The 22,664-nt window shown below is 35.1% G+C and overlaps 4 protein-coding genes across 7 annotated transcripts; 1 reads left to right on the plus strand and 3 right to left on the minus strand.

The window, feature by feature from the left end:
- Window positions 1-881: 881 nt before the first annotated feature.
- On the minus strand, window positions 882-2,519 carry LOC119639401 (programmed cell death protein 10). Of its 2 annotated transcripts, XM_038036742.1 has the most exons (6): window positions 2,502-2,519; window positions 2,225-2,395; window positions 1,986-2,163; window positions 1,788-1,920; window positions 1,561-1,725; window positions 882-1,480 (listed from the first exon to the last, which is right to left on the minus strand). In XM_038036742.1, exons 2-6 carry the CDS (start codon window positions 2,285-2,287, stop codon window positions 1,396-1,398), a joined length of 624 nt encoding a protein of 207 aa, XP_037892670.1. In that variant the 5' UTR covers window positions 2,288-2,395; window positions 2,502-2,519; the 3' UTR covers window positions 882-1,395. The 2 variants fall into 2 exon arrangements, with proteins under 2 accessions (XP_037892670.1, XP_037892669.1); XM_038036741.1 differs by lacking the exon at window positions 2,502-2,519 and having other exon boundaries at window positions 2,225-2,446.
- Window positions 2,520-2,908: 389 nt separating this feature from the next.
- On the plus strand, window positions 2,909-6,727 carry LOC119639563 (cullin-5). 3 transcript variants are annotated; one of them, XM_038037010.1, is made up of 9 exons: window positions 2,909-3,064; window positions 3,119-3,261; window positions 3,333-4,186; window positions 4,344-4,961; window positions 5,016-5,136; window positions 5,211-5,568; window positions 5,712-5,887; window positions 5,954-6,103; window positions 6,182-6,319. In XM_038037010.1, exons 2-9 carry the CDS (start codon window positions 3,253-3,255, stop codon window positions 6,317-6,319), a joined length of 2,424 nt encoding a protein of 807 aa, XP_037892938.1. In that variant the 5' UTR covers window positions 2,909-3,064; window positions 3,119-3,252. The 3 variants fall into 3 exon arrangements, with proteins under 3 accessions (XP_037892938.1, XP_037892939.1, XP_037892937.1); XM_038037011.1 differs by having other exon boundaries at window positions 3,144-3,261; XM_038037009.1 differs by having other exon boundaries at window positions 2,909-3,261; window positions 6,182-6,727.
- Window positions 6,728-8,625: 1,898 nt separating this feature from the next.
- On the minus strand, window positions 8,626-15,536 carry LOC119639379 (NAD-dependent protein deacetylase Sirt7). The gene is made up of 2 exons (XM_038036709.1): window positions 15,040-15,536; window positions 8,626-14,400 (listed from the first exon to the last, which is right to left on the minus strand). Exons 1-2 carry the CDS (start codon window positions 15,190-15,192, stop codon window positions 11,803-11,805), a joined length of 2,751 nt encoding a protein of 916 aa, XP_037892637.1. The 5' UTR covers window positions 15,193-15,536; the 3' UTR covers window positions 8,626-11,802.
- A 5,525-nt stretch (window positions 15,537-21,061) lies between these two features.
- On the minus strand, window positions 21,062-21,896 carry LOC119639581 (gamma-secretase subunit pen-2). Its single transcript, XM_038037047.1, has 2 exons — window positions 21,233-21,896; window positions 21,062-21,153 (listed from the first exon to the last, which is right to left on the minus strand). Exon 1 carries the CDS (start codon window positions 21,874-21,876, stop codon window positions 21,562-21,564), a length of 315 nt encoding a protein of 104 aa, XP_037892975.1. The 5' UTR covers window positions 21,877-21,896; the 3' UTR covers window positions 21,062-21,153; window positions 21,233-21,561.
- Between the last annotated feature and the right edge of the window lie 768 nt (window positions 21,897-22,664).

Consider the following 22,664-nt stretch of genomic DNA (forward strand, 5'->3'; position numbering starts at 1 on the left):
CGTTTTATTTGGTTTTTGGAAAAAATAAACAAATTTGATTTAAACAGAGAATTATACTACAGGTGTTTTGAGTAAAAAATTTCATGCAAGCGTGTCAAATATAAACAAAAACAAAATAAAAATGATGTGAAGAGAATTGTTCTTAGCTTTTCTTTATTTTATTAAGAAACATATATATTTTACTTTCAGAGACATTTTGGTTGAAATGGTAACCTAACTTGATATCACTGTCTCAGAAACAGATGATTTCTTTAAATTCAAAAAAAAAACAAAAAATTAACTGAGGTTAATACAAAAAAAATCCAAATATTTCTACAGAGGTTATTAGTGTTTTGCATTAGTTGTGCCAGAAAATAAGAAACACTGTTGCCGCTGTGTATTTTGGAAGAGTTTTTAATTATCAATAGTTTCTTGTTATAAGATTCGTCAGGGAATCCCAGGATTTTAATTATTAGAATTAGCACTACAGTTTTTTTAAGGTTATGTGACTCCCAGTGACCATAGCCATTAAATTTTCGGAACTGTCTGTTCTTTCCTGCCTCCAATATCAATATCAATGTATATGTAATTAAATATGAAAAATCCGAATGCTCTTGATAGTATATCTCTTACTAGGAAGCATGGTTGTTGATCTCTAAGTATATAAACCAATATTTTTTCGTATTTACCGTTCTCAAGGGTAAACAAAACGTTTACCGTTCACCTTTACAAGATACAAATTATAAAAATGTCCATGATTTTTGTCTTTTTCTTGGATAAATACATTTATTTGTCATTCACTACATATTTGAATTTATTTCTTTCGAACATAAAATACAAGTGTTTAAAAATTTTCATTAAATTTGTTTCAAGTGCTAAAAATTGAAAAAAAAAGAACAAACGATAATGGATAGAAAAATGGAACATAACAAAAAAAATTTTTTTTATATATACGTATACGTATACGTATATATGTGTTAGTTTAGACGCATTCAAGATTTTGAGTCTCTTTAAATGTTGAATTCATGCTCCATAAAGTATAAAAATAAAAGTAATTCAATTTTTATCTATATTTATGGTTTTCAGCTTTTTCTCTATCACTTTGATGACATGGGCAAAGGGAATATATTAAAATGTTCATGTATTTACTTCATTCTAAAATATTTGTAGAATATTTTTCTCTAACCACAAGATTCTATTTGTATCACTATTTAAAATTTTTTATTGTTTTGTTTCAGTTATTACACATATTTTGTTAATTTCTCTTTTGTATTAGATTCCAGTTAAACTTGCTTTTCAGTATAGTTAATTTCATTTATTGTTTTCTCAACACACTCAAAATAACGAAAAATGCTACTAATTGTCAAAAAAAGATTTGTGTTCAAGAATAATATACGAGGGGAGAACTACAATTTTCTACTCGCATTTACTTTTCACCGTTAACATAATTTGATTAGTTTGCCGTATTAAATAAAGTGCACTTAAAAATACTGCATTCGATCTGCAAGAGGTAAAAAAGTAAAAGCAATCAATGAAATGAAATCAAAACATAATTTTATTATTGATTTGTAAATTACTTACTGCCCCTCTTTAAAGTATTCCTTTAATGTTGTACTGAATTTCTTTGAATATTTTACAAACTCTTTTTTACGCTGTTCAACAGCTTGTTTGCCTGTCACTCCTGGTATAAAGTTACCAATTTCATTGACAACATCCAAGAGTTTTTTAATAGCACTGGCGATTTCCCTTTAAATCAAAATTAATTAAATATTACCAGGATATCAAAACTAAAAATTCAATATACACACTTAATAGTTTCCAAAAATGTTTTACGATCTGTAATTTCATCAGGTATACGACTTAGAATAACTTTTAGTGCCACCGATTTACGATTGAGTTCCTGGAATGGTTCTTCGGTACGCGTCAAACGATATTCATTCACTATAATAGTTGTGCACAAAATTAACATAATAAAATGCTGTTTCAAGCAAGTCGAGCGAACTTACGATCTGAGTCAGTTATATTGCCTTGCAAGCGTAAAACAGCCTCATTTATATTCACATTAAGTTCAGCACGACGTATGATCGCCATTATAAGATCATAACAAAATCCAGGATTGTTTTGCTCTGTCTTAAGTATAGCCGAACGTAGTGACTGAGCAGCGCCTACATCGCGTCGTTCCAACTAATCAAAAATGAATATATAAAATTGTATATTTGCATGAAATTGTTTTTCCACGACTGACCTGTGCGAATATAGGTCTCAAAATAACTGGCAATACAAGCGACGATGTTGGCATTTCCCCCATCTAAGAATTCCGCTGGGTTGACATCAAAAAATATATACGAAACTATGTGTATTGTCTGGCGATAAGTTTATTAAATAGCTTCACTAGTCCTTTTTGTAAACTATTTCTCTAAACGGGAAAACAATATAAAAACAATGAAGACGGAAGAACTGAATGATGATTTTTACAGAAAATTAATCACAAAGATATCAAAATAAAGAAATCTCTCACTTACCAATACAATTAGTGTTGCCAATATTTACAAATCAATCTAATGGTTTATGAAGTGTCTTAACACAATTCTTAAATTGTTACTTGTTTTTACTGTGAGGAAATTAAATAGAAGTCGTACGTATTTATATCAATATGTAATGATATTTTTCAACTCCTCTTTTTTTCGTTTTTTCTTCAAGATAATCAAAATTAACAAATTGTAAGGCGGCATTCGTTTTTTTGCTATGTTTATGTTAAGATATAAGGTGAGAACGCCTATGCATTTATCAAAGTCCATAACGAACCATTAACATCGTTGTTGTTATTAATTTAAAAAAAAAAACGTTTTTTAATACAATACGTTTTTAACTAATTTAGACTTAAAGGTATGAAAAATTGTCACGATGGGGAAACTAAATGGGTGATAGTGGCAACCCTGTTGTCGTAGTAAGAATTTTTGCAAGTTCTGCATTAACTTTTATTTTGTTATAATTTTATGCAATAAAAAATCAATGAAAATAACTAAAATTTATAATCAATGACAATAAAAAGCATAAACGTAAAAACTTAGAATTCAAACGACAGGTACATAGACGAAATATAAGAAAACAAAAGGTATATAGCAAAAAGGCGATAAAGAAGTTGTTTTCGTTTTTCTTGCAAGTTCCCCAATTTAATTAGAACTCAATAAAGCGTAAACCGTGAGATTAAATGAAAAAAATTGGATTCCTGCTCTAGGCTATCATCCAAGCGCAAAAAAAGGAACAATAGCCATGTTGAAGGTAATTTGAAAGTGAAAAAAAAAAAATTCGTCTATTATAAACGCTTTTGCGCTTTTGTTCTCGTCAAACAGGGCAAAGGGCAAAGATCCTTTGAGGATATCTGGCCGGCGGCGCGCATAATTGTTTTAAAATTATTAAAGCAGGAAACCGTATCCCAAGTGGAATGGCAAGATTTGTTTTACGGGGTGCATTTAGTGTGCTTATGGGATGAGAAAGGTGCTGCCAAGATATACGATTGTTTGCGTACAGACATTGTAGAGTTTATCGTAAATGCACAACGCAAGGTTCAATCTCAAAGAGGAGAGCAAGCATTACTAATGACCTATATAGTGGAGTGGCGTAAATTTTTTACTCAATCCAATTACCTGCCTTTACCATTTCGTCAGTTAGAACATTCATTTCAATCCAAAGTTCCGTCATCCAGTTCGGCGACTTCCTCGGCCTCCACATCAGCATCTAGTTCCTCAGCCGCAGCGGCTTCATCTTCCTCAGCAGCGGGGGCTAGTACGTCAACCTCTGCCTCCGCGTCTTTGTCGTCTTCCAATAAGAAAAATCCCACCGAAGACAGTATTGTACGTAAACTCATGCTGGACTCGTGGAACGAAAACATATTCAAGGATATTAAAGATCGTTTACAAGAATCTGCCATGAGAATTGTTCATGCTGAACGGAATGGTGATGCTTACGATGCCCAGTTGGTAATTGGTGTACGTGAATCATATGTAAATCTTTGTTCCAATCCAGACGATAAATTGCAAATATATCGTGAAAATTTTGAAGCAGCTTATTTAGATGCGACGGCAGCTTTTTATCGATTAAATGCTGCCGAACAACAGCAAATTAATGGTGTGTTGGCTTTCATGAAATACGCTGATGCTAAACTACGCGAAGAAGAGACAAGAGCAAAACGTTACCTAGAGCCTAGGTAAGACTGCTGTATATTTTACTTGCATTAAATATTATTTACAGATTTGCTTTTAAGATGTTATATAAAGAAACAAAGTTTTCCATTGCAAATTTAAATGAATAAAAATTTCTAATAGATGGTTTATAATAATAATACAACTATTATATAATTACAGTAGTTACGGTGTTTTGGCTCAAACATGTGTCAAAGTATTGGTGGGCGATCACATGAATACTATTATTGCCGAGTGTGCTCCATTGATCAAAGAGTACGAAACAGATCGCTTAAATTTAATGTTCCGTCTATTGGATCGGGTACCCAACGGTGTTGAACCCATGCTAAGGGATTTGGAAAATCATATTGTTTCCGCAGGTTTAGCTGACATGCTGTCGGCCTCTGAAATTATAACGCAAGACTCGGAAAAATATGTGGAACGTTTATTAGAGTTGTTTAAGAAATTCAGCGCTTTAGTTAAAAATGCCTTCAGCGATGATCCACGTTTTCTAACGGCACGCGACAAGGCATTTAAGACAGTTGTCAACGACACAAGTGTCTTTAAATTGGAATTGCCTACTGGTATACAGAATAGGGGCGTTAAGTACACAGCTCCCGAAAGCAAATGCCCTGAGCTGTTAGCCAATTATTGTGACATGTTATTGCGACGAACACCGTTAAGTAAACGCTTGACCAGTGAACAGATAGATGGACGTTTACGTGATGTCTTATTGGTATTGAAATATGTTAATAATAAGGATGTTTTTATGCGTTATCATAAGGTGCATTTAACTAGAAGGTGATTGAATTTACAATTGAATACAATTTCTTTATTAAAATATTTGTTTATTAGACTAATTTTGGGTACTAGTGCCGACAGCGAGAAGGAGGAAGACATTGTCGAGTGGTTGAGAGAAGTAGGTATGCCTGCGGATTATGTTAATCGTTTGGCACGAATGTTTCAGGATATTAAAGTAAGCCGCGAATAATTTTATCAATCCCATTTGTACTATATATTTCACTTGTTTCGCTTATTTGTATTTTTTAGGTTAGCGAAGATTTAAATACACAATTCCGCAATTCGACTGGTCGTCATGATGCCATTAATATTAAAATTTTAAATGCTGGTGCGTGGGCAAGGTGCTCGGAACGCGTATCGGTTAGCTTACCGCTTGAATTAGAAGACTATATACCCGATGTAGAAGAATTTTATAAAAAAAAGCATTCCGGTCGCAAACTGCAATGGTATCATCACATGAGCAATGGCACCATAACATTTGTTAATAATTTTGGACGTTATGATCTCGATGTAACCACTTTTCAAATGGCTGTGCTCTTCGCTTGGAATCAAAGACCTCACGACAAGATATCTTATGAAAATTTACGTTTAGCTACAGAATTGCCAGGCAAGTAAAGGCATCGCGGTTAAATTAAATATATAAGAAAAAAAAAAAAAAAACACGAAAGGTTGTCAAAAACCATATACGGGTGGTAGACTTTTTCAATTTTTTTACTGCTCATTTATAGAAATTTTTAAATTCTTTTTTAGATCCCGAACTAAGACGTACTCTATGGTCTTTGGTGGCTTTTCCCAAATTGAAGAAGCAAATACTTTCCATGGAGCCCAATTGCCCTACACCTAAAGACTTTACGGAAAATACTTTATTTCAAGTTAATCAAGAATTTGCTGTAGTCAAAAATGGGAAATCACAGCGACGCGGAAAAGTATTGATATCTAAATTCAACAAATCTCTCCTATTAGTCGTAAATTTCTTTGTTTTTTTTTTTCAGTTAAATCTTATTGGCCGTTTGCAGCTAAGTACCGAACGCTCTATACAGGAAGACAATCAATCTATCGTACAGTTGCGCATACTGCGTGTGCAGGAAGCCATTATTAAAATAATGAAAATGCGTAAACGAATAAACAACGCTACATTGCAGGTAAGTGTTTAAGATTTTACGAAAAATTTATAAATAATTTCAATGGGGGGCTCAACCTCATACCCCTTTCATTTTCAGGCTGAATTGATCGATATTTTGAAGAATATGTTCTTACCTTCAAAGAAAATGATAAAGGAGCAGCTCGAATGGCTCATCGAGCACAAATATATGCGACGTGACGATGATGACATCAACACATTTATATATATGGCTTAAAGGAAGAACATGTGATATCTATCACGTACTATGTCATCATTGTGGCCATTAATAATAAGTGAAAAGAAATTAATAAACATAAGAAAAATATTGTCGTGGGGTAGAAGTTTTTCACAACCTTTATCATTAACACAAAAAAAGTACTCTTCAAAAGTTACTCATAAGTAGGAATATTTTAAATTTAAATGTTTTTTTTTTTTTCGTTAGTGATGTAGTTTTTTTTTTTTTCTTTTTTGTAATGCTTTTATTAACATTTGCGTTCCGGAGAAATATATATTTTTTTTATTTATTTCCAAACATTGTCTGCTTCTCTCCGTCCTCTTTATGGGCTTTACGAGCGCTTTTGAAACTTTTCATTATTATGTATTCTTCTTTAATTTTGTTTTATGTGATTTTTTAATTTATAAACATCTTTTTACCAACTTCAATTTTTTATTTATTTTTTTATTCCAAAATGTATTAATTTTTATTTTATCTGCCATTTATCTTATTAAGTTATTCCTTAAAAGTTGAACATGTGCTCGGCACGTAAACACGTTAAAAAAAATTGTATACACAAAATGTGCTTAATTATGTTTCCAATTATTTTATTTTTATTTTTTAAATTAATTTCTATAAAATAAAATGAAGAAATCTTTACAAGTTTAATAATGACTTCGTTTGAATGAAAAAAGAAGTTATACGAAAAGTTTTATTAATTTAAATTAGAAAATTAACGATAGAAAGAAATGACTATAAACTAATTGTCTCAAGTCACGAACAGTAAGTAAATTAATTGCCTTCATTCCATATGCGTTGTTTCTATTTGTTTTACTTATACGTATATAAGCAAAACCATAACGATTTGTCAACTCCTATAGAGGTTTGTAAGCACAGTCGGCAAAGTTGAAAATAGGAATAGTGTCATTCATCTTAAAATCAACAGAAAATATATATTCCCCAAACATTTGATTATGCTAAGATAATTTGGCGGTGAGGTGAAATGCAATCTGTTTGCAATTGCGAATGAAACAAATTTTGGATCAATTTTATTACAAAACTATTTTTTTTATTTTATACAGTTCTTAAGAGGAGTCGGTTTCTCTTAAAGTTCTACAGATTTTAATTAGCTTAAAAAGAACTTTTACAATATATCAGACATATTTTCAGGATAATGCCCCAACGATTTAAAGTTTAAAATTAATAATCTGAATAAATATAAATATATATTATGTATATATATAATACTTTCTAAGATCATATAAGAAATCTTAAATATTAAGATATTTTTATTTTTAATTTTATAAAATCCTTTTTACATGAATACAATTGCCGATGGAAGGGAAGGTATAAATCAATTTCTTCAAAAAAAGAAATCATAAAAAAAAGTGAACATTTTTTTGCCTGTAACTGTAAGGATTCCAACTCGCGTCCTCATTCATATGGGAAAAACTTGGAAGTCGGGATGAAATGTTGTAGATCACTCTAGTGTCTTTACTTCCGGCCTTTATTTGGAAAAATGATGGGTACAATGGGGACGGCAACTGAACTTCTCCCGCAACATGGATTCAATTGACCCGTTCCGGTTTGTGAAAAATTGATTGTTTACTTTAAAGCATTCGGCAGTCGGCTCAACAAAGAACGATTAATAAGAAGGATTTGAGAAAAAAAATCCAGTTGACTTTTTATTAAAGTCGAGAAGTAGAGAAGTCTTTTTATACCCATCACTGTAAGATGAAAGTTTCCCATAATGTGTGTAACAAGCAAAAGGAAATTTTTGAGACCCTTTAAAGTCCATATATTCTTAGCGTGAAATTCAGAGTTTATTTAGCCATGTCTGTCGATGTCTGTGTGGTGCGTGCTGTTGGCACTCTCATAGTCGCAAAAATGAATATATCGACTTCAAATTTTGTAGGAACATTGGAGGGCTCTGCGCGCACGCTGGTATTGGAAATGGACCAAATCAGTCGGATCGGAAGTGCAGTGGAACGTAAAGTGAACACAACTCCTTTTTTTGTTAACAAAAATTTTTGGATTTCTGCCCACTACTCGAAGATTGTACAAGTTAGAGGGGTGAAATTTTTCACGTGCACTTTGCAAAGCACTCTACTTCTTGCGTGCAAAAATGGAAAACATCCGCATGCCCCCGCAAAGTTACAAGTTATTAAATTTTGTTTTCGTTACTCTTTTGCTTATCATAAGGCAATCAAGATCGAATGTTCAAAACGGTTTCGTACACTCCTTAAGCGAAGATCTATTATCTGCCTAAAAATGGTAGACACCGGGATCACTCTTTTCTTAATAATACTAGCGATATGGGTATCAAATAAAAGAACTTGGAGAGTAGAATACGAAAAGCATAGCGTTGGGTGTGGGAGATTCGGCCCCCGCCGAATACAACTTGTTTCTTACATGCGGGTATTTTCCCGTTCTTTCAATTTTCGGCATACCTACGACCATTCGAGTAATTGAGGAATGTAAGGGTTTATCTGTTGCGCTCGGAATGCGCATTTGTACTATTGGGAATAAATATACAAAACCTAAGAGATCATTCGGAAATATAGCATTTCCTTCTCTCAAATCGAGCCATCGCAGAGTAGACTAGTAAGTTTTATCATCCTGCCTGCCTGTATTTCCTGGATGATGGTATATACATATGCATATACACGGTACAGGTCTTACGCCATAAACGTATTTTTATCTGTAATCCTACCTGAAAAGCGGCGATAATTTGCTTGTTATGCATGTTACAGTCTACTTGAATAGTGGGGGCCACAGTGCAGTGGAGTAAATGTTAATCAACTTGGATACATATGTACTTGATCGTTGCGTATTTTAATGGACCATAGTCTTTACATAGCAATTGCCTTTTTGTTCAAATTTTGCAATTCCAATTTACGGAGCACAGCTCTCTCAGCTGAAAAATATGAAAATCTCAGCGAACGGACGACTGAAAAATGTTATCACATCGCAAAAATCCTTAATCCTTGGTTAACTGGAAGTTTGATGGAGTACAATAAGTCGTCGTAGGGATTGCCCAGGAACTTTCAAGAAAATCTCACTGTGCCACTACTTTACTCTGTTGAGTGCACCGCACCATTTATTTATATTTTATGTTTCCGTCGCCGGGCAAGAAAACTTGTAAGTGTGCCGTCTGTGAAAATAATACTGGTGGCTATGCATGCATCCCTTACGACCTTTGTTTGTCGTGAGTTCACGGCGTATGTATTTGTATGGTTTGGCGACAATGGTACGGCTAGAGTGGATGAACAGGCGTCCTTATCGGTCCTTTCTTATATTTATAAGAGTAATTTTGCAACGAATCGTCCACGCCCTGATAATCTTGCTTCAACTACGGAATCTAAGATCCTACCTAAGTTCCAAAATTGATGATCATCTATCATTGAAATTTGATCTATTCGTCCATCATGAAGATAGTGTCGCGACTGATTTGAAAAATGATTTATCATCACGTACGGAACTTAGTTGCACTGCACGGTAAAATTATGAATGAATATTTTAGGAACATTAGGACTGGTCGGATCAAATCCTCGGACTGTTTTGCATTTTCTTTAAATGAACATCTTCCCGCGGCTGCTATCAACCTGAATGCTGCACATGCTTAATGTTACGGCAAAGCAAATTAACTAAATATAAAATGATTGATGCGGTGAAATCGACTACTGTGCTTCCTCCCTCCCCAATAGGACTCCTAACGATTGTGACTTGCGAGGATGCGTTGAGCTTATCAAAAACAAGATTAATGCTGGTGTGAATGGTTGAGATGCCGAAATGCATGCATGGCGTATATGTAGTCGTCTTATTTTATTATTAAGAGGACCAAAGTCATAAATTCGCTTTGGTCTCACAGTTTGTGTGCATTAACATGTGAGAGAATAGGATAAGGTCTTCCATTTCCAATATAAGATTCATACTGTACCAATTTATCAGCCCTGCTATGACAATCGCCTTTCAGAAGCAATATATATCTCAATCGATTATATATAAATTAGTTTCATATTTTCGCTGGACTAACTCGCAATTGCCAATTGTACGCTATGTTTATGTTAGTCCGCAGAGAGACTCACATCTCCGACCATGTAAAGCGATTCCTTCCGCAGCTTTAAGCATTTTACCTCATATCGGAACTCACTCCATTTCTACAAGGTTATCAATCAAATATGATCAGTCACCCCAACTATGGTGTAAAATTTTCGGTTCACGGTAGTGTTACCGAGTTAATAGGCATTCTTTTTTATGTTTTCTTAAGGAACTCAAGAGTAAACTTGAACGAAGCTTACATAAGCATCACTTATGCCGAAGTGTTGTTTAGTTATGAACCCCGTTTTCTTAGCGACTGCGATTGTGCTATATCTGGCTAAAAGGTTAGTTCTACTATCATCCATACCTTCATACACATCGTACTTTACTTTCGTAATCATTCGTGCAATCTTTGTCTACATTAAAGGACTGGTTTTTTTCCAATACCCTCGCTCCGCGGAGTTGGTGTGTGGTGTGTGGTACGTTCAAAACTTCATCGTAGTCGGCCAATTTATATTATTCCCAAACACTTTTATTAGAATCGGAATTCTTGATTTTATCCAAGACCATTTGGACTCGTCGCTAGGCTAGCCTATTGCAAAGAATACCATCCGTCTAAGAGTCCATAACTTAATTTTACCTTAAATTGTTGAGTAAAAGGATAAAAATGAAAACAATTAACTGAGGTAACGTACAGAGTTTGTCGCGTCGTAGATATTTAACGCCAAGGCCCTTGAGGTCTTTGAGAAAGTTTAGAACAGATATTTAATGTTTCGCAAGTATGCTCTAATAAAAATGACAAAAAAGTCTGTATCGTTGCAATCAAGAAAGATTGAAAAGTTGAGGAATTTACTTTCTTTTGAATTGTACGGCCGCGTTAAGACTTTCGTTAACATAAACGTCGTGAAATTCGTGGAACTTCTCTTCCAAAGTTCTGCTTTGTGATAAACTAACTATGATTATGATTTATGATTATTACAAACTAACAAAATGAAAAATCCCTTAATTGTGCACCCTTCCAAGGAGGAACGACAACGTATCATCATCGACTAGTTATTCGAAATTGGCAAAAGCTTATTTAAATCTTTCAAACTTACGAAGTGTGGAATAATAAGCATAAAGAGCTCCATGCAACGTTTATCGAATAATAAAAATTGTTCTAACTGAGTTAAGCATTGGAAACATTGTATAGCTGCTTTAAGTTTGAGTTTTGAATTGAATTGAAGACAACGATTTAAAAACTCTTCCCGTCCGTCATACCACGTAAACTGAAAAAAGCTTTTCTGAAAGCAATTTAAAAAACTTTTTACCATTAATACAAATAAAATATATATATATTACATTTTGAGCATATGTATGCATTGCATCGCGGCGGGGGGCACTGATCTCCTGAAATCTCATCATAAAAAGAAAGTTAAAAAGTGTACTTAACTTAATAATTAATAGCTACGATTTCATCTCAACTATTTTCTACGGCGATATTTTTTGTAGCCCTTACCATACCAGCCGGCTTGGGTCCGTGCCAATTTGCGTGGAAAACTGCTGTTAATGTGATTGCGACGTTTGGCCATTTCAGCGGCAGCTATATGAGCTAACGATATATTCTCGTCGTAATCGTCATCCTCTTCATTCTCGCTTAATGGGCAGCATTCACAAACAACAAAACGTCCTTTACGCGTACGCTTCTTATGTTTACGATCGTGTAAGTCGAATTTCCTGTAAAATTGACATTCGGATTCGGCATAGTGATCGAAACAAAATTCACAAGATGCAGCCGAACGGTTCATAGCAAAGATAGGCACAATTTGTGAATTCCAAATATTGATATCGGCAGGTGGCGGAAATACTATGCTATGCAGACCGGAATAAGCATACTTTGCATCGCACCAAGAAGGCAATTTGCTGCGTAATAAATGATATCGTTGCTGGGCATCGATGCGACTACCGTTTGCGACTCTTTTCGGGCAGGTTAAAGCAAAATTTTTTAAGATATCCATTTGTGCTACAATAACTTGTTCCGATGCACACTCATTCGTTGAATCTCCATCTGCTGATCCTTCATCGGCAGATAATGTTTCTTCGTCCAATGTATCCAATGGCGGAGAGGTGATCTTGTTAGGCGAATTCTGCAATTGTTTAACCAAAGGTGTCAAAGGCGGTGGTTCACTAGTTTCTGTTTCATTAAAAGCATTTTGACTGCTCAGAGCTTGAACGCCAGGATCTACTTTGTAGCCGTTGAAAACAGCAGGTTCTGTGTTGGGCGCCACCGGTACAATTACGTTTTTAACGGATGAATGATTGATGAGCTCGTTTTTTACATTATCAATGGAGCCAGCAGTCAATTTAAAACCATTCGTAGGAGTTTTCACAAAACCATTGGGGGGCTGGTTTTCTGATTTACCTTGTTGCAAGTTTGAACTCATTTCATTTTCTAATCTTTTAAGAAATTCTTCAGCATTTTTAGTTAACTCTGTAGCTTGTCTGATAAGTAATTGCTCGCTTCGATGCAATTCAGCGATTTCCACCAAGACATTTTCATTCCGTTCCAATTTTAAAGGCAATTTGACTAATGATTCTTTATTCAATTCGATCTTTATTTCCTTCTTCCGTTGCTGCCAACAGCTGAGCGATGAATCCTCCTTGTTGACTTTCGCCTCTAACGTTCTCAAATCTGACGGACATTGAGTACTTAGACCTGATTCCATAGATGTTGCGGACTCAATTTTTATAGCGTTTAAATTTTGGGGTTCAAGTTTAATTTTGTCATCAAAAAAGGTTTTCTTATCCACTTCCGCCAGCTTCTGTATATGGACGTCGTCCGCTGTCGCCGATGTAGAGGATTCGTCCTCAGAATTTATTTGCGAAACAAATTTAACTTTGTTTTTTAAATCTAAATTTGTTTTAATGCGAGTACCGCTCATTTGTTTTAGGGGTGTTCGTATGCGAGGCCCTCTACTGATCATTGCTCGATATTCGCTGTCTGAAGTAGAACAACTTTTCTCAGAGTCATTTGTGCAACTGTAGCTACTTGAGATCTTATCAACTTCGTCTGCGTGATCGATTTCACTTTGTTTGAGCAGTGGCTGACTTAAAGTATGCAGCTCTTCTGGCATTAGTAAAGTGGCATGAATAAATATAGGATCCTTCTCTTTTTTGTAGACGGGCACCGGGATATTTAAAATTCTCATAAGCATTTCCAAGACTTGGTCACATTTGCCGTTAATTTTAATACTGGCGAGGTTATCCTTGGGCGTCCATTGCAAATTTACTATGCAAATTTTTGCTCGATTACGAGCCGGTTTGTCCATTTGCCAGAGCCATGTATATTTCTTGAGAACCTTAAGACTCGAACCTAGACACAAAATGACGTCAGCCTTCTCTGCGTGCTGACATGCACCAGCCCAATTCAAAGGCCACTTTAAATTGCCTCTTTCTCCGAAGTGCACTATAGTATCGTAAAGTGGTTCCGAACAATGATGGCACAATCTTTTCGTCTTATGGCAATAACGCGCCGTCATTTCGGTTGTGTCAAATAAACGCCAATAGACCGATATTGGTTTGCATGTCTTACATACCTCAATATACATATTTCCGTGAATTTCGGAAAGTGAGCTACGCGGGAGACCTGATCGCAAATGCAAACCGTCACAATTTTGTGAGACGACATAGCGCAAAATGCCTTTCTTATGCAATTCATACAAAGCCATATGTGTGAATGTAGGATTAGCTGCTGATAAATCGTGCTCACCAATATCTTCTCCTTTAGACAATAACGTCCAGATACCTTTGCTGCCTCTATAGTCGGGTATTAACGCTGAAGTACTTATGCCTGCTCCCGTGTAGCAAATTAAATGTTTAGCTTGCAATATAATACTGGCTAATTCTCCAACTTTGGCTTCAATTACGTGGAGATCGTCTTCTTTTTCTACAATTCTCTCTTTGTAGATTTCAACACGTTCTTTACGCTTCTTCACCTGCTTCACAATATCCGGATGTTTCTCCAAGAGTTGACGGTCTTCCAAGCTTCGCGTTGATTCACATTTTTTGTAAATCATAGAAATCTGTAAATAAAAAATAAAAATGTCTTTACTATACTTGATGGCGAAAGTAAGAATTAATTAAATCGTTCGGAAAGCAAAACGACGCTATATAAAGCGCGTACGCTGCAATAGAATTATGCTACCTCTAAAACAATTGGATGCTACTTTTGCGACTATTCTTTATAATATCCAAACTCCAACAGTACAAGAAAGTACGAATTGTCTCAAAGCTGCTTGTTCTTGTTACCTAATATCTTTGAGCGACTATTTCGCTCCAGATCTGTAGTACGTAATTGTTGAAATTACCCCTGGGGTTTTCAGATTTTCAAATATTTATTATTTATATCAATATTTTGCGCTCGCAAAACAGTGTAACATCTAATTTTTGAAAGAATTTCCATTTAGCCGAGAAACATGAAAGACATTTCAGGGAAATATTTGTTCTTTCACAAACATTTTTAACGCACATGTGCAAATTAATTAAGCACAAACTATTTGTACACACGAACCCACCCGCATTCATCAATAGTCAATCGTACACATTCACAGACATATAACAAAGCAACAAAGAAGGAAACTCATTCGGCATAGAATTTATTTAGCATTTCTAGGCAATATAATAATCGAACCTATTAAATGATATTTATCACAATGATTTACTTTACGAATGGTATCCTTTCGACGTCGTTTTTCGTTTTCAGCTTTGGCCGGATTCAGTTTTGCTCGCGTCAAATAAGTTTGTAACGCTTCTCTAGCCGACTTTTCTTTTGAAGGCATTTCAGTATCCTGTGATGATTCCAAATCATGCTCCATGTCTCTCTTCTCAATTATCACTATTTTTAAATATATATTTTAATATTAATCTTTTTACACAGGATAACTCGTCTGACCACTATTATCTTTTCTTAGCCAATCAAGCAAACCAAACATAAATGTCGCAAATTCGCTATATATACCCTTTCTTCAAGAATACATACGATAATAACTTAAAAAAAAAAAAAATTACAAGTGGAAGAGCTACCGCCTTCTATACATTCACTTAAAGGAAAAATTATGTAAATTAGCACTTTTCCACAAAAGTTTATTTGGTATCCATGATCCAGAGTTTTTTTTTTGTTTTTTATTTTGCTCATTTTATTTATTTAATTTTCCTTTCTTTCAACACTTTTCCTCTTTTTTTTAAAACAATTTATATGACTTTACGCACACTACTAATAAAAACAAAAACAATTTTCAATTTAATTGTCAATAATAGAATAAAAGGGATACGACAATAAATAGTCATGCCATCTAATATACGATGAAATAGTTGCCAGCTTTCTCAAATTAATGATACGATACGATATTATATCGAGAACTGAATTGAATTTTATTTTTATACCGTAATCTCAAAGGATTCTTCATTTTCCATTTTTAGAGCCTCGTGTGGCCCAACGATATTTCCAGAAAAACTATATGAATATCAGATGGGTTTCCTTTTAAAAATATTTTCCATAAAATTATTATCAATGTACTCAAGTGTAATTTTTTCTCTCGCTTCAACAATTCAATTTGTTAAACTCTATGATAATTTTTAATATCATTTTTGTAAAACTTCTTTTTAAATTTCTTTTGATATTTTCAATTTTTATAACTTTTTTCGCAATTATTCTAAAATATTTTGTGCAATTGTGACATGGCTTTCATTTTTCGTTAAAAGCCGTTAACTAGTTTTCTCCTCCACAAGGGTTTTAAAAAGGCATGTTGAGAATGGAGAGAGCACAAAGTTGCTTTCAATAAATTACCCTGACAAATACGATGAAGCTGAAAAATTGTCGTGACAAATACGATGAAGCGGAAAAATATATATGCTTCTGCAACAACAGTTCGCCTTGATTATAGTGATATAAATTTCTCTCTCCTCAGTTACTTTCAGCAATCTTTTAACCCAAGAGGAAAAGAAAAGAAGGTTCAAATTTTGAGGTAGCAATCCATTAATTACATACAAAAAATGGAAGTAAAACGTTATTTAAAAAAAATTCTACGAAAACATTGAGGTCCTTGAAGATTTTTGCAAACTTTGCTTTGCTAACTGCTTTATCCCAATAAGAACTCTGGTATAAACAAACGATTTTATAAGTCCTATATTAGTTTCATCCAACTGCCACGGTGTTCTGCGCCAACTTTCAAGTAATTAACAAGCGTATAAAGGAAATAGGCTTTAAAACTATGTTTATTGTCAAATATCACTGAAAGTGCGATTTGCAATTTAGCCATTGCACAACAAGAAGAACATCGAGGTCACAATTTAACTCCAAACTATGCCAAGTGTGTTCAACTTTTACTCCCAGATCTAAAAACGAGATGAAGCGTCATTCTGGTATGGCCTCATATATGGTCAAGAGTAATTAAATAATCTTGAAGGGTTTATAAAACTGTGGCACCTACGACTTCATCGGTAAGAGAAATGGTACAAAGAGAAAAGCGATAATAGCCAGCCAGTATCGCTATTGCATGAAGAATTATTCCATAATTTTGTCGCAAGAAGGTTTATTTTTGTCGCAAGCCGTTTTATTTTCCATTTATACTGAACAATTTTGTCGCAAGAAGGTTTATTTTTGTCGCAAGCCGGTTTATTTGCCATTTATACTGAACAATTTTGTCCAAGCGCTTCATGGCTGCATAAGTAAATAAAAAAAAAAAAATAAATAAATAAATAAATAAATAAATAAATACATAAATAAATAAATAAATTCTACGGAGTATATTTTATTCATGTTTATTTTGTATGTAATTAATTTTTGAATGCTAATTTGAAATGCATATGTCATGTATGTAAACTCAATAAGCAATGTGCCGTCAAATTCTTCATCTTTGCTTGCCGGCTGAATGGCTGCTTTGCGTAAGACTTTACTGACTACTTCGTTGAGCGAATCGCGTGCTCCAGCATCTAGAATGTCGCAAACCTTGCTGTACGTTGTTTCATCATCACGTAGGCTTAACATCGAGATTAATGCAATTTCTGCGTTTGATTTAACATAACCGTTCTTTTCCTTAGTACCATTCACAAGCATCGGAATTAAATACCTCATGATTTCAGGTGAGATTTGACTAGCCTCCAACGTCTTGGCCATATGATTGCAACTCTTCGCTACCAATTGCTTTATGTCCTTACTATTATGGTTCATAGCTCTAGTAAAAGCGGTGACAATCGGTTGTGCTGGAAGTAGTTTATTTATCATCCAATATTCAATGAGATAAGTGGCCCCTCTTATTCCATTGCCAGCGATCTGAACTTTATCCAATGATATGTTGGTAATCAAAACTTTTAAAATGCTATCATAATGCGCAGTATTTAATATAGTTGTTGCACTTTCTTTGAGCGCCACAAAAATTACCACAGTCCGACCGTGTTTGAGGGAAGAGTCGTCATTGTCATCGATTAGGACATGATGACGCAGTACATCATCAACCTGATCAGTGGAAAGGTATTTCAATAGTGCTCCTAAGCAAGAAACGAGGGGCGCCGATGCAATTGGACACAACAGATTTACGCCACAAAATCGAGCGGTTAAGGCGCCGCAGAAATAATTATGGCAACTCAAACACCTCAAACAAACCGAAAAGAAAAGAAAGAAACCAAAAAAATATCCAACAATGCGCTAGCCTGTAGAAAAATACAATCCCGCATATTGGTATTTACTGGCAGTAATGAAGTGCATCTCAATACATGTCCTATATGAATGTATTGACAGAGAAATTGGGTGTTGTTCTACGTGTTTGCTCTTTGGATAAATCACTGAGTTTGTTGTAGCAGGTTTGTGGACATTGCTGGTGGTCAATAGCCTTCGTTAGCCTTCATACTATATGTCTTTAAAGCATTTCTCTATGTAATAATGAATAGGCCACTGTATTTCATTATAGATGTGTCTTTGTAAATCGAATATACATCCACCCATGGCACTACGTGTAACATCTTCTGAATGACCCAGCATTCCTATCAAGGTGACGTAGATTTGCTTTTTTAGCGGTCCCGTCATTTTATCACCTGCTGGACTAATTACACTCCGCAAAGCTTGTAACATTATCTCACGTATGACCGAATCGTCGCTGCTTTTAACGCTGTTGTGTATTTCGTTGAAAATGGGATCGGCGCGTGTGTGAATAATTACCAATTCTGAAAGCGCGTGCCCTGCTTTCATTCTTATGGTGCGATTCTGATCGTGTAGTGCCTTTAAGAAAGTGGTTTGGAGCTGTGGCAAAAATTGTTTTAACATAACTCCAACTTTGTGCAATAGCATGGCCAGTGTTTCGAGCACAGCCGCTTTTACGCCAGCATTAAAACGATCTCTTAATATCCGTATAAGCGGACCAGTTACATGCACAACTGGTGGTTGTAGGGATTGTGCACTCGTCAAAGCAATTATTTCTCCCAAGCTCTGAGCAGCATTTTCTTTTTCTTATGGCAAGCCGTTTAGAATGGCTTCACGGAATACAGGCAATAACGGCGTAATACCTTTTGGTAAGCAGAATCCCGGTAATTCCGCTTCTTTTGAATCACTAGCTGCAAAACGCACTGCTTGTCGTACGTCCGATACATGGGCGATCTGTTGGGCAGAATCAAGACCCTTGACAACAGCGTTTAATGCGTCCCATGATCTCTGCAGTATATCTCTGTCTTGTTCAGCCATTAACCGTAGCAAACAGCGCAGCAATTGAAGAACATATTGAGAATAATCGCCAGGGGTATGCATACAGAAGGCGGATAATAAGCTAGCTGATGATTTGCGCGTAATGAGATTATCAGATTTAGCGTAAGTCATCAAAGTATCCATAACAGTACGTATTCCAACTTCGTCACTTACAGACAATATCACTGTTTGGCAATATTCTAGTTCCTGCGATTCATTGAGCGTTCCTTGAGCTTCAGCAAGGGCTTGCAATAAAGCGCAAAGGATTTTAGACAAATATTTGCTCAGTACCTCCACGGCTACAGATACTAGTATGGAAAGGACTTTAGTATTTACGGGAGGAGCTGTCAATTGCGGTACTAAATATGGCAAAACCACTCTTGATTTAATAGACATAACTTGTCGTAAACCATCCAAAGTGTTTTCCGCTACCTCAGGATCTGGATCGGAGAGACCTACCAACATTGATGGTAGTATATCGGTTTTCAAGATTATACATGCCGCACAAGTGGCTTCTGACAATAACGCCACTTGACTGGGATTCTGTAAGGCCTTATCGAAAATTGTCGGCTTACTCATCGTCGGACGTAAAGCCGCGGGATCGTTTTGCCACGATGAAATCCCTCAATTTTTCCAGTAACTCCATAATTTCCATAGACGATCTGGTTTTTTTCCTAAATCCAACTGACAAGTTGGAGAAAACCTTTTCCAGCGGATCTTGGCTTACCCTGTATTGCTTCAAGGTTTCGCCAGGGTAAGTTGACAACAGCTCCTCCATGACTGCAATGAAATTGTTTATGGTCCGCCGGGTTTCCATGGAAATTGGGTCCAACCTGTAAACATCTTGCAAATACGCGTCCACCTCTTTATTTCGCCTTTCCGGCCAGTTCTGTGCGCTTATTCGCACCTGGTGGAAAACTTCGAGGAATTTCGTTACATTCCTGATCAACTCGCACACTTGATTTGCCTTGGAGGTGTCAACGAGTATCACTTTAGCATTAATTGCACCTTGGATATACGATACCACAGCAGGCCGGAAAAAGTTAAATGATTGGTATCTGCCAAACGGTGCGTTGTGAACTGGGATTGGTACTCGTAATTTCCAAAACCGGGATTTGGCATAGCGTGTCTGCACCAATTTTGAGATTCAGTTTTTCGTGTTGAGCTGTGTAAATAATGTGTTTTTGTAAATTTTAGAGGCAAATGTTTTTGCGATCTGAGGATAGTCGGAAAGGAGTCGAATTTCATACATGTTGCCATCCCGTCGTTTTCTCTTAAAAACACCCTTTCCAAATTTTTTTGCCATCTGCAAACTAGCGCCACCTCTATCGCACACAAAGGCCCTAACCTCAAGGCCAATATCTTCGGCTAGTTCAAGTATTTAATTTATTGTTCCGCGTGCGTTCATTTGGAGGGAGCTGCAGCGAGGGTACCATTTCAAAATGATAAAAAAAATCCGTTAGCAGACTCCTCGCTGCAAACACTAGGACGGTAAATGCAGTAGAGTTTCAATAAAGTCGATAGCCTTAGATAACTGGTGCTTGATTGTTTGAAGTTATTTCTGTTAGCTAAGCTAATAATAATAATAATAAGCGATTTTCTTATAAATCCATAAGGTCCATAAGGTGATAATTAATCTTTTAGGAATCTCCGACTTAAAGATTCCATTCGTAAAAGCCGAAATGTTTGTTCGCTTTTTTAAAATGCATTTCCAGGCTCTTTTTTTTCTATCCGCTCCAAGGATATGGCTCGCGATATTTTAATTAAAAATGGATATGGATTTGTGATAAGACACTTTCGACATTTTGCGCTTTTTTTTTATCCTTTAAGGGTGTGTTTTATAGAATGCATATTATTGTCATTTCACATTTTATAGGAATTTGAAGATTATCCGCCGATTATCCGAAGATTATCGTGATGCCGAGTGTGGTGGAATTTGCTCCATTGTCTAATATGAAAGACAGCTATTGAAAAGATGGATGACACCGACTTGAATGGACGTCGTATACCTCTGGTAGAAGATCGGCGCAGTGGCCGTGGAGGACGTGGACAATCTGGATCGTCGAGTTCACGTCGTAATCATCCTCTATTTCTGTTTTATCGTCTAAAAAATAACAAAATGACGTGAAACTTGATTAATCAACCATCCTCTTAGAGGATAAAAGAAAATAAAATTAATATACTTTCTGTGACCCCGCTCTTTTAACAATAAAATTGCAAGCAGCAGGTTATGTGAAGATCTCTTCATATAGACACCTTTGTAAAAAACTTGATGTTTTTTGTTTTTCTTCCCTATCTTGTTTCTTACGTTGTTGTTGGAAGGAACCGGATGAATGGTAAATAGATTGATTGATTCTGCAGTTTCATTTGAAAGAGCAAACAAAGAATAAAAGCAACCGGGTAAAGCAGAGTGAAGCCTTCTTTACGTTTAAATTAAAAATAATTTTATTATTTTTGACATATGTATTTTTCACATTCGGAATGTCAAGATTGAATAATGTTTTATATTTTATTAAGGCTTCCCTAATGGTATTATGAAACTCATATAATCAGCGACCGCTCCCCAATCGGCACGTTTTGTTTGGAAAATAATAATCCAAGCCGTTAAAATCAATATCCATACAAGCGTGCCGAGTGCAGAGTATATCACGTAATTTTTAATTTGCTGTTGTTCTGGATATGACGGAGACGATGGGGTCTTAAAAGCTTCTTTAAAGAACCAGCAAAAGTTTACAGCCCATACGAAGGGAAGCAGGGCAAAACCAGTTCTAAAATATATCTTGCACAATTGGAGTTTCTTTTCATTGCTGACTTTAGATAAATTCATTCTAATTTGGATATTTTGATGAAGACGCTATAGAAAAAGAAAAACAATAATTGTATATGTAAATATAAATAAATTCTGCTAAACGATTAGTTTCTTCCTTTGTGATGATTAATAATATTATTACCCGGAGTAGTTTTGCTTAAATAAATAAATGAATTATCTGTAGTGTTTCGATTTTTGTTATTCTTTCTTATTATTATTTTCATAGGACAATTGCATATGAGCAAGAGCAAACGATATTTTTTATCGATTTTATGATGAAGACATTTATCGATAATTTTAGTCCCTCATTTAATTACTCTACCAAGTTGTACAATTCAAAGTTCAAAGGCATGCATAACTGCAATGTTAGAAACGACGACGAAGAAGAAAATTTGTAAAAGCATCAACTCTATGCTAATTTGCAGAACAAACGTAATACTCTATGCTAATTAACAGCGTAATTGTGCAAACGAGTAAAACAGAGGTGCTGCCAACCGCAAATTATGTTATGTTATAAAAAATTGCGTTGGAAACCAGCATGTTGAAAAGCGTTTACTGCATTAAATTGCCTTCTTTTAGATATTTTTTCATTTTTCGAATTACTCAAATTTTTCTAACGTAATGGATAATTTAATTATAAGATAACATTACTTTCGAAATTAATTTATTAGAACATTTACATATCGTTTCAATTATAGCCGATTATTTAATGTTCCCCATTATTCAATAATATTTCTAAACGCCACTCTTTCTCTAATTAAATTAAATCTATGATACGTATTAATAATTATTATAGATTCTTTTTG

Source organism: Glossina fuscipes, unplaced genomic scaffold (assembly GCF_014805625.2).
Source record: "Glossina fuscipes isolate IAEA_lab_2018 unplaced genomic scaffold, Yale_Gfus_2 112, whole genome shotgun sequence".
Taxonomy (NCBI): Eukaryota; Metazoa; Arthropoda; class Insecta; order Diptera; family Glossinidae; genus Glossina; species Glossina fuscipes.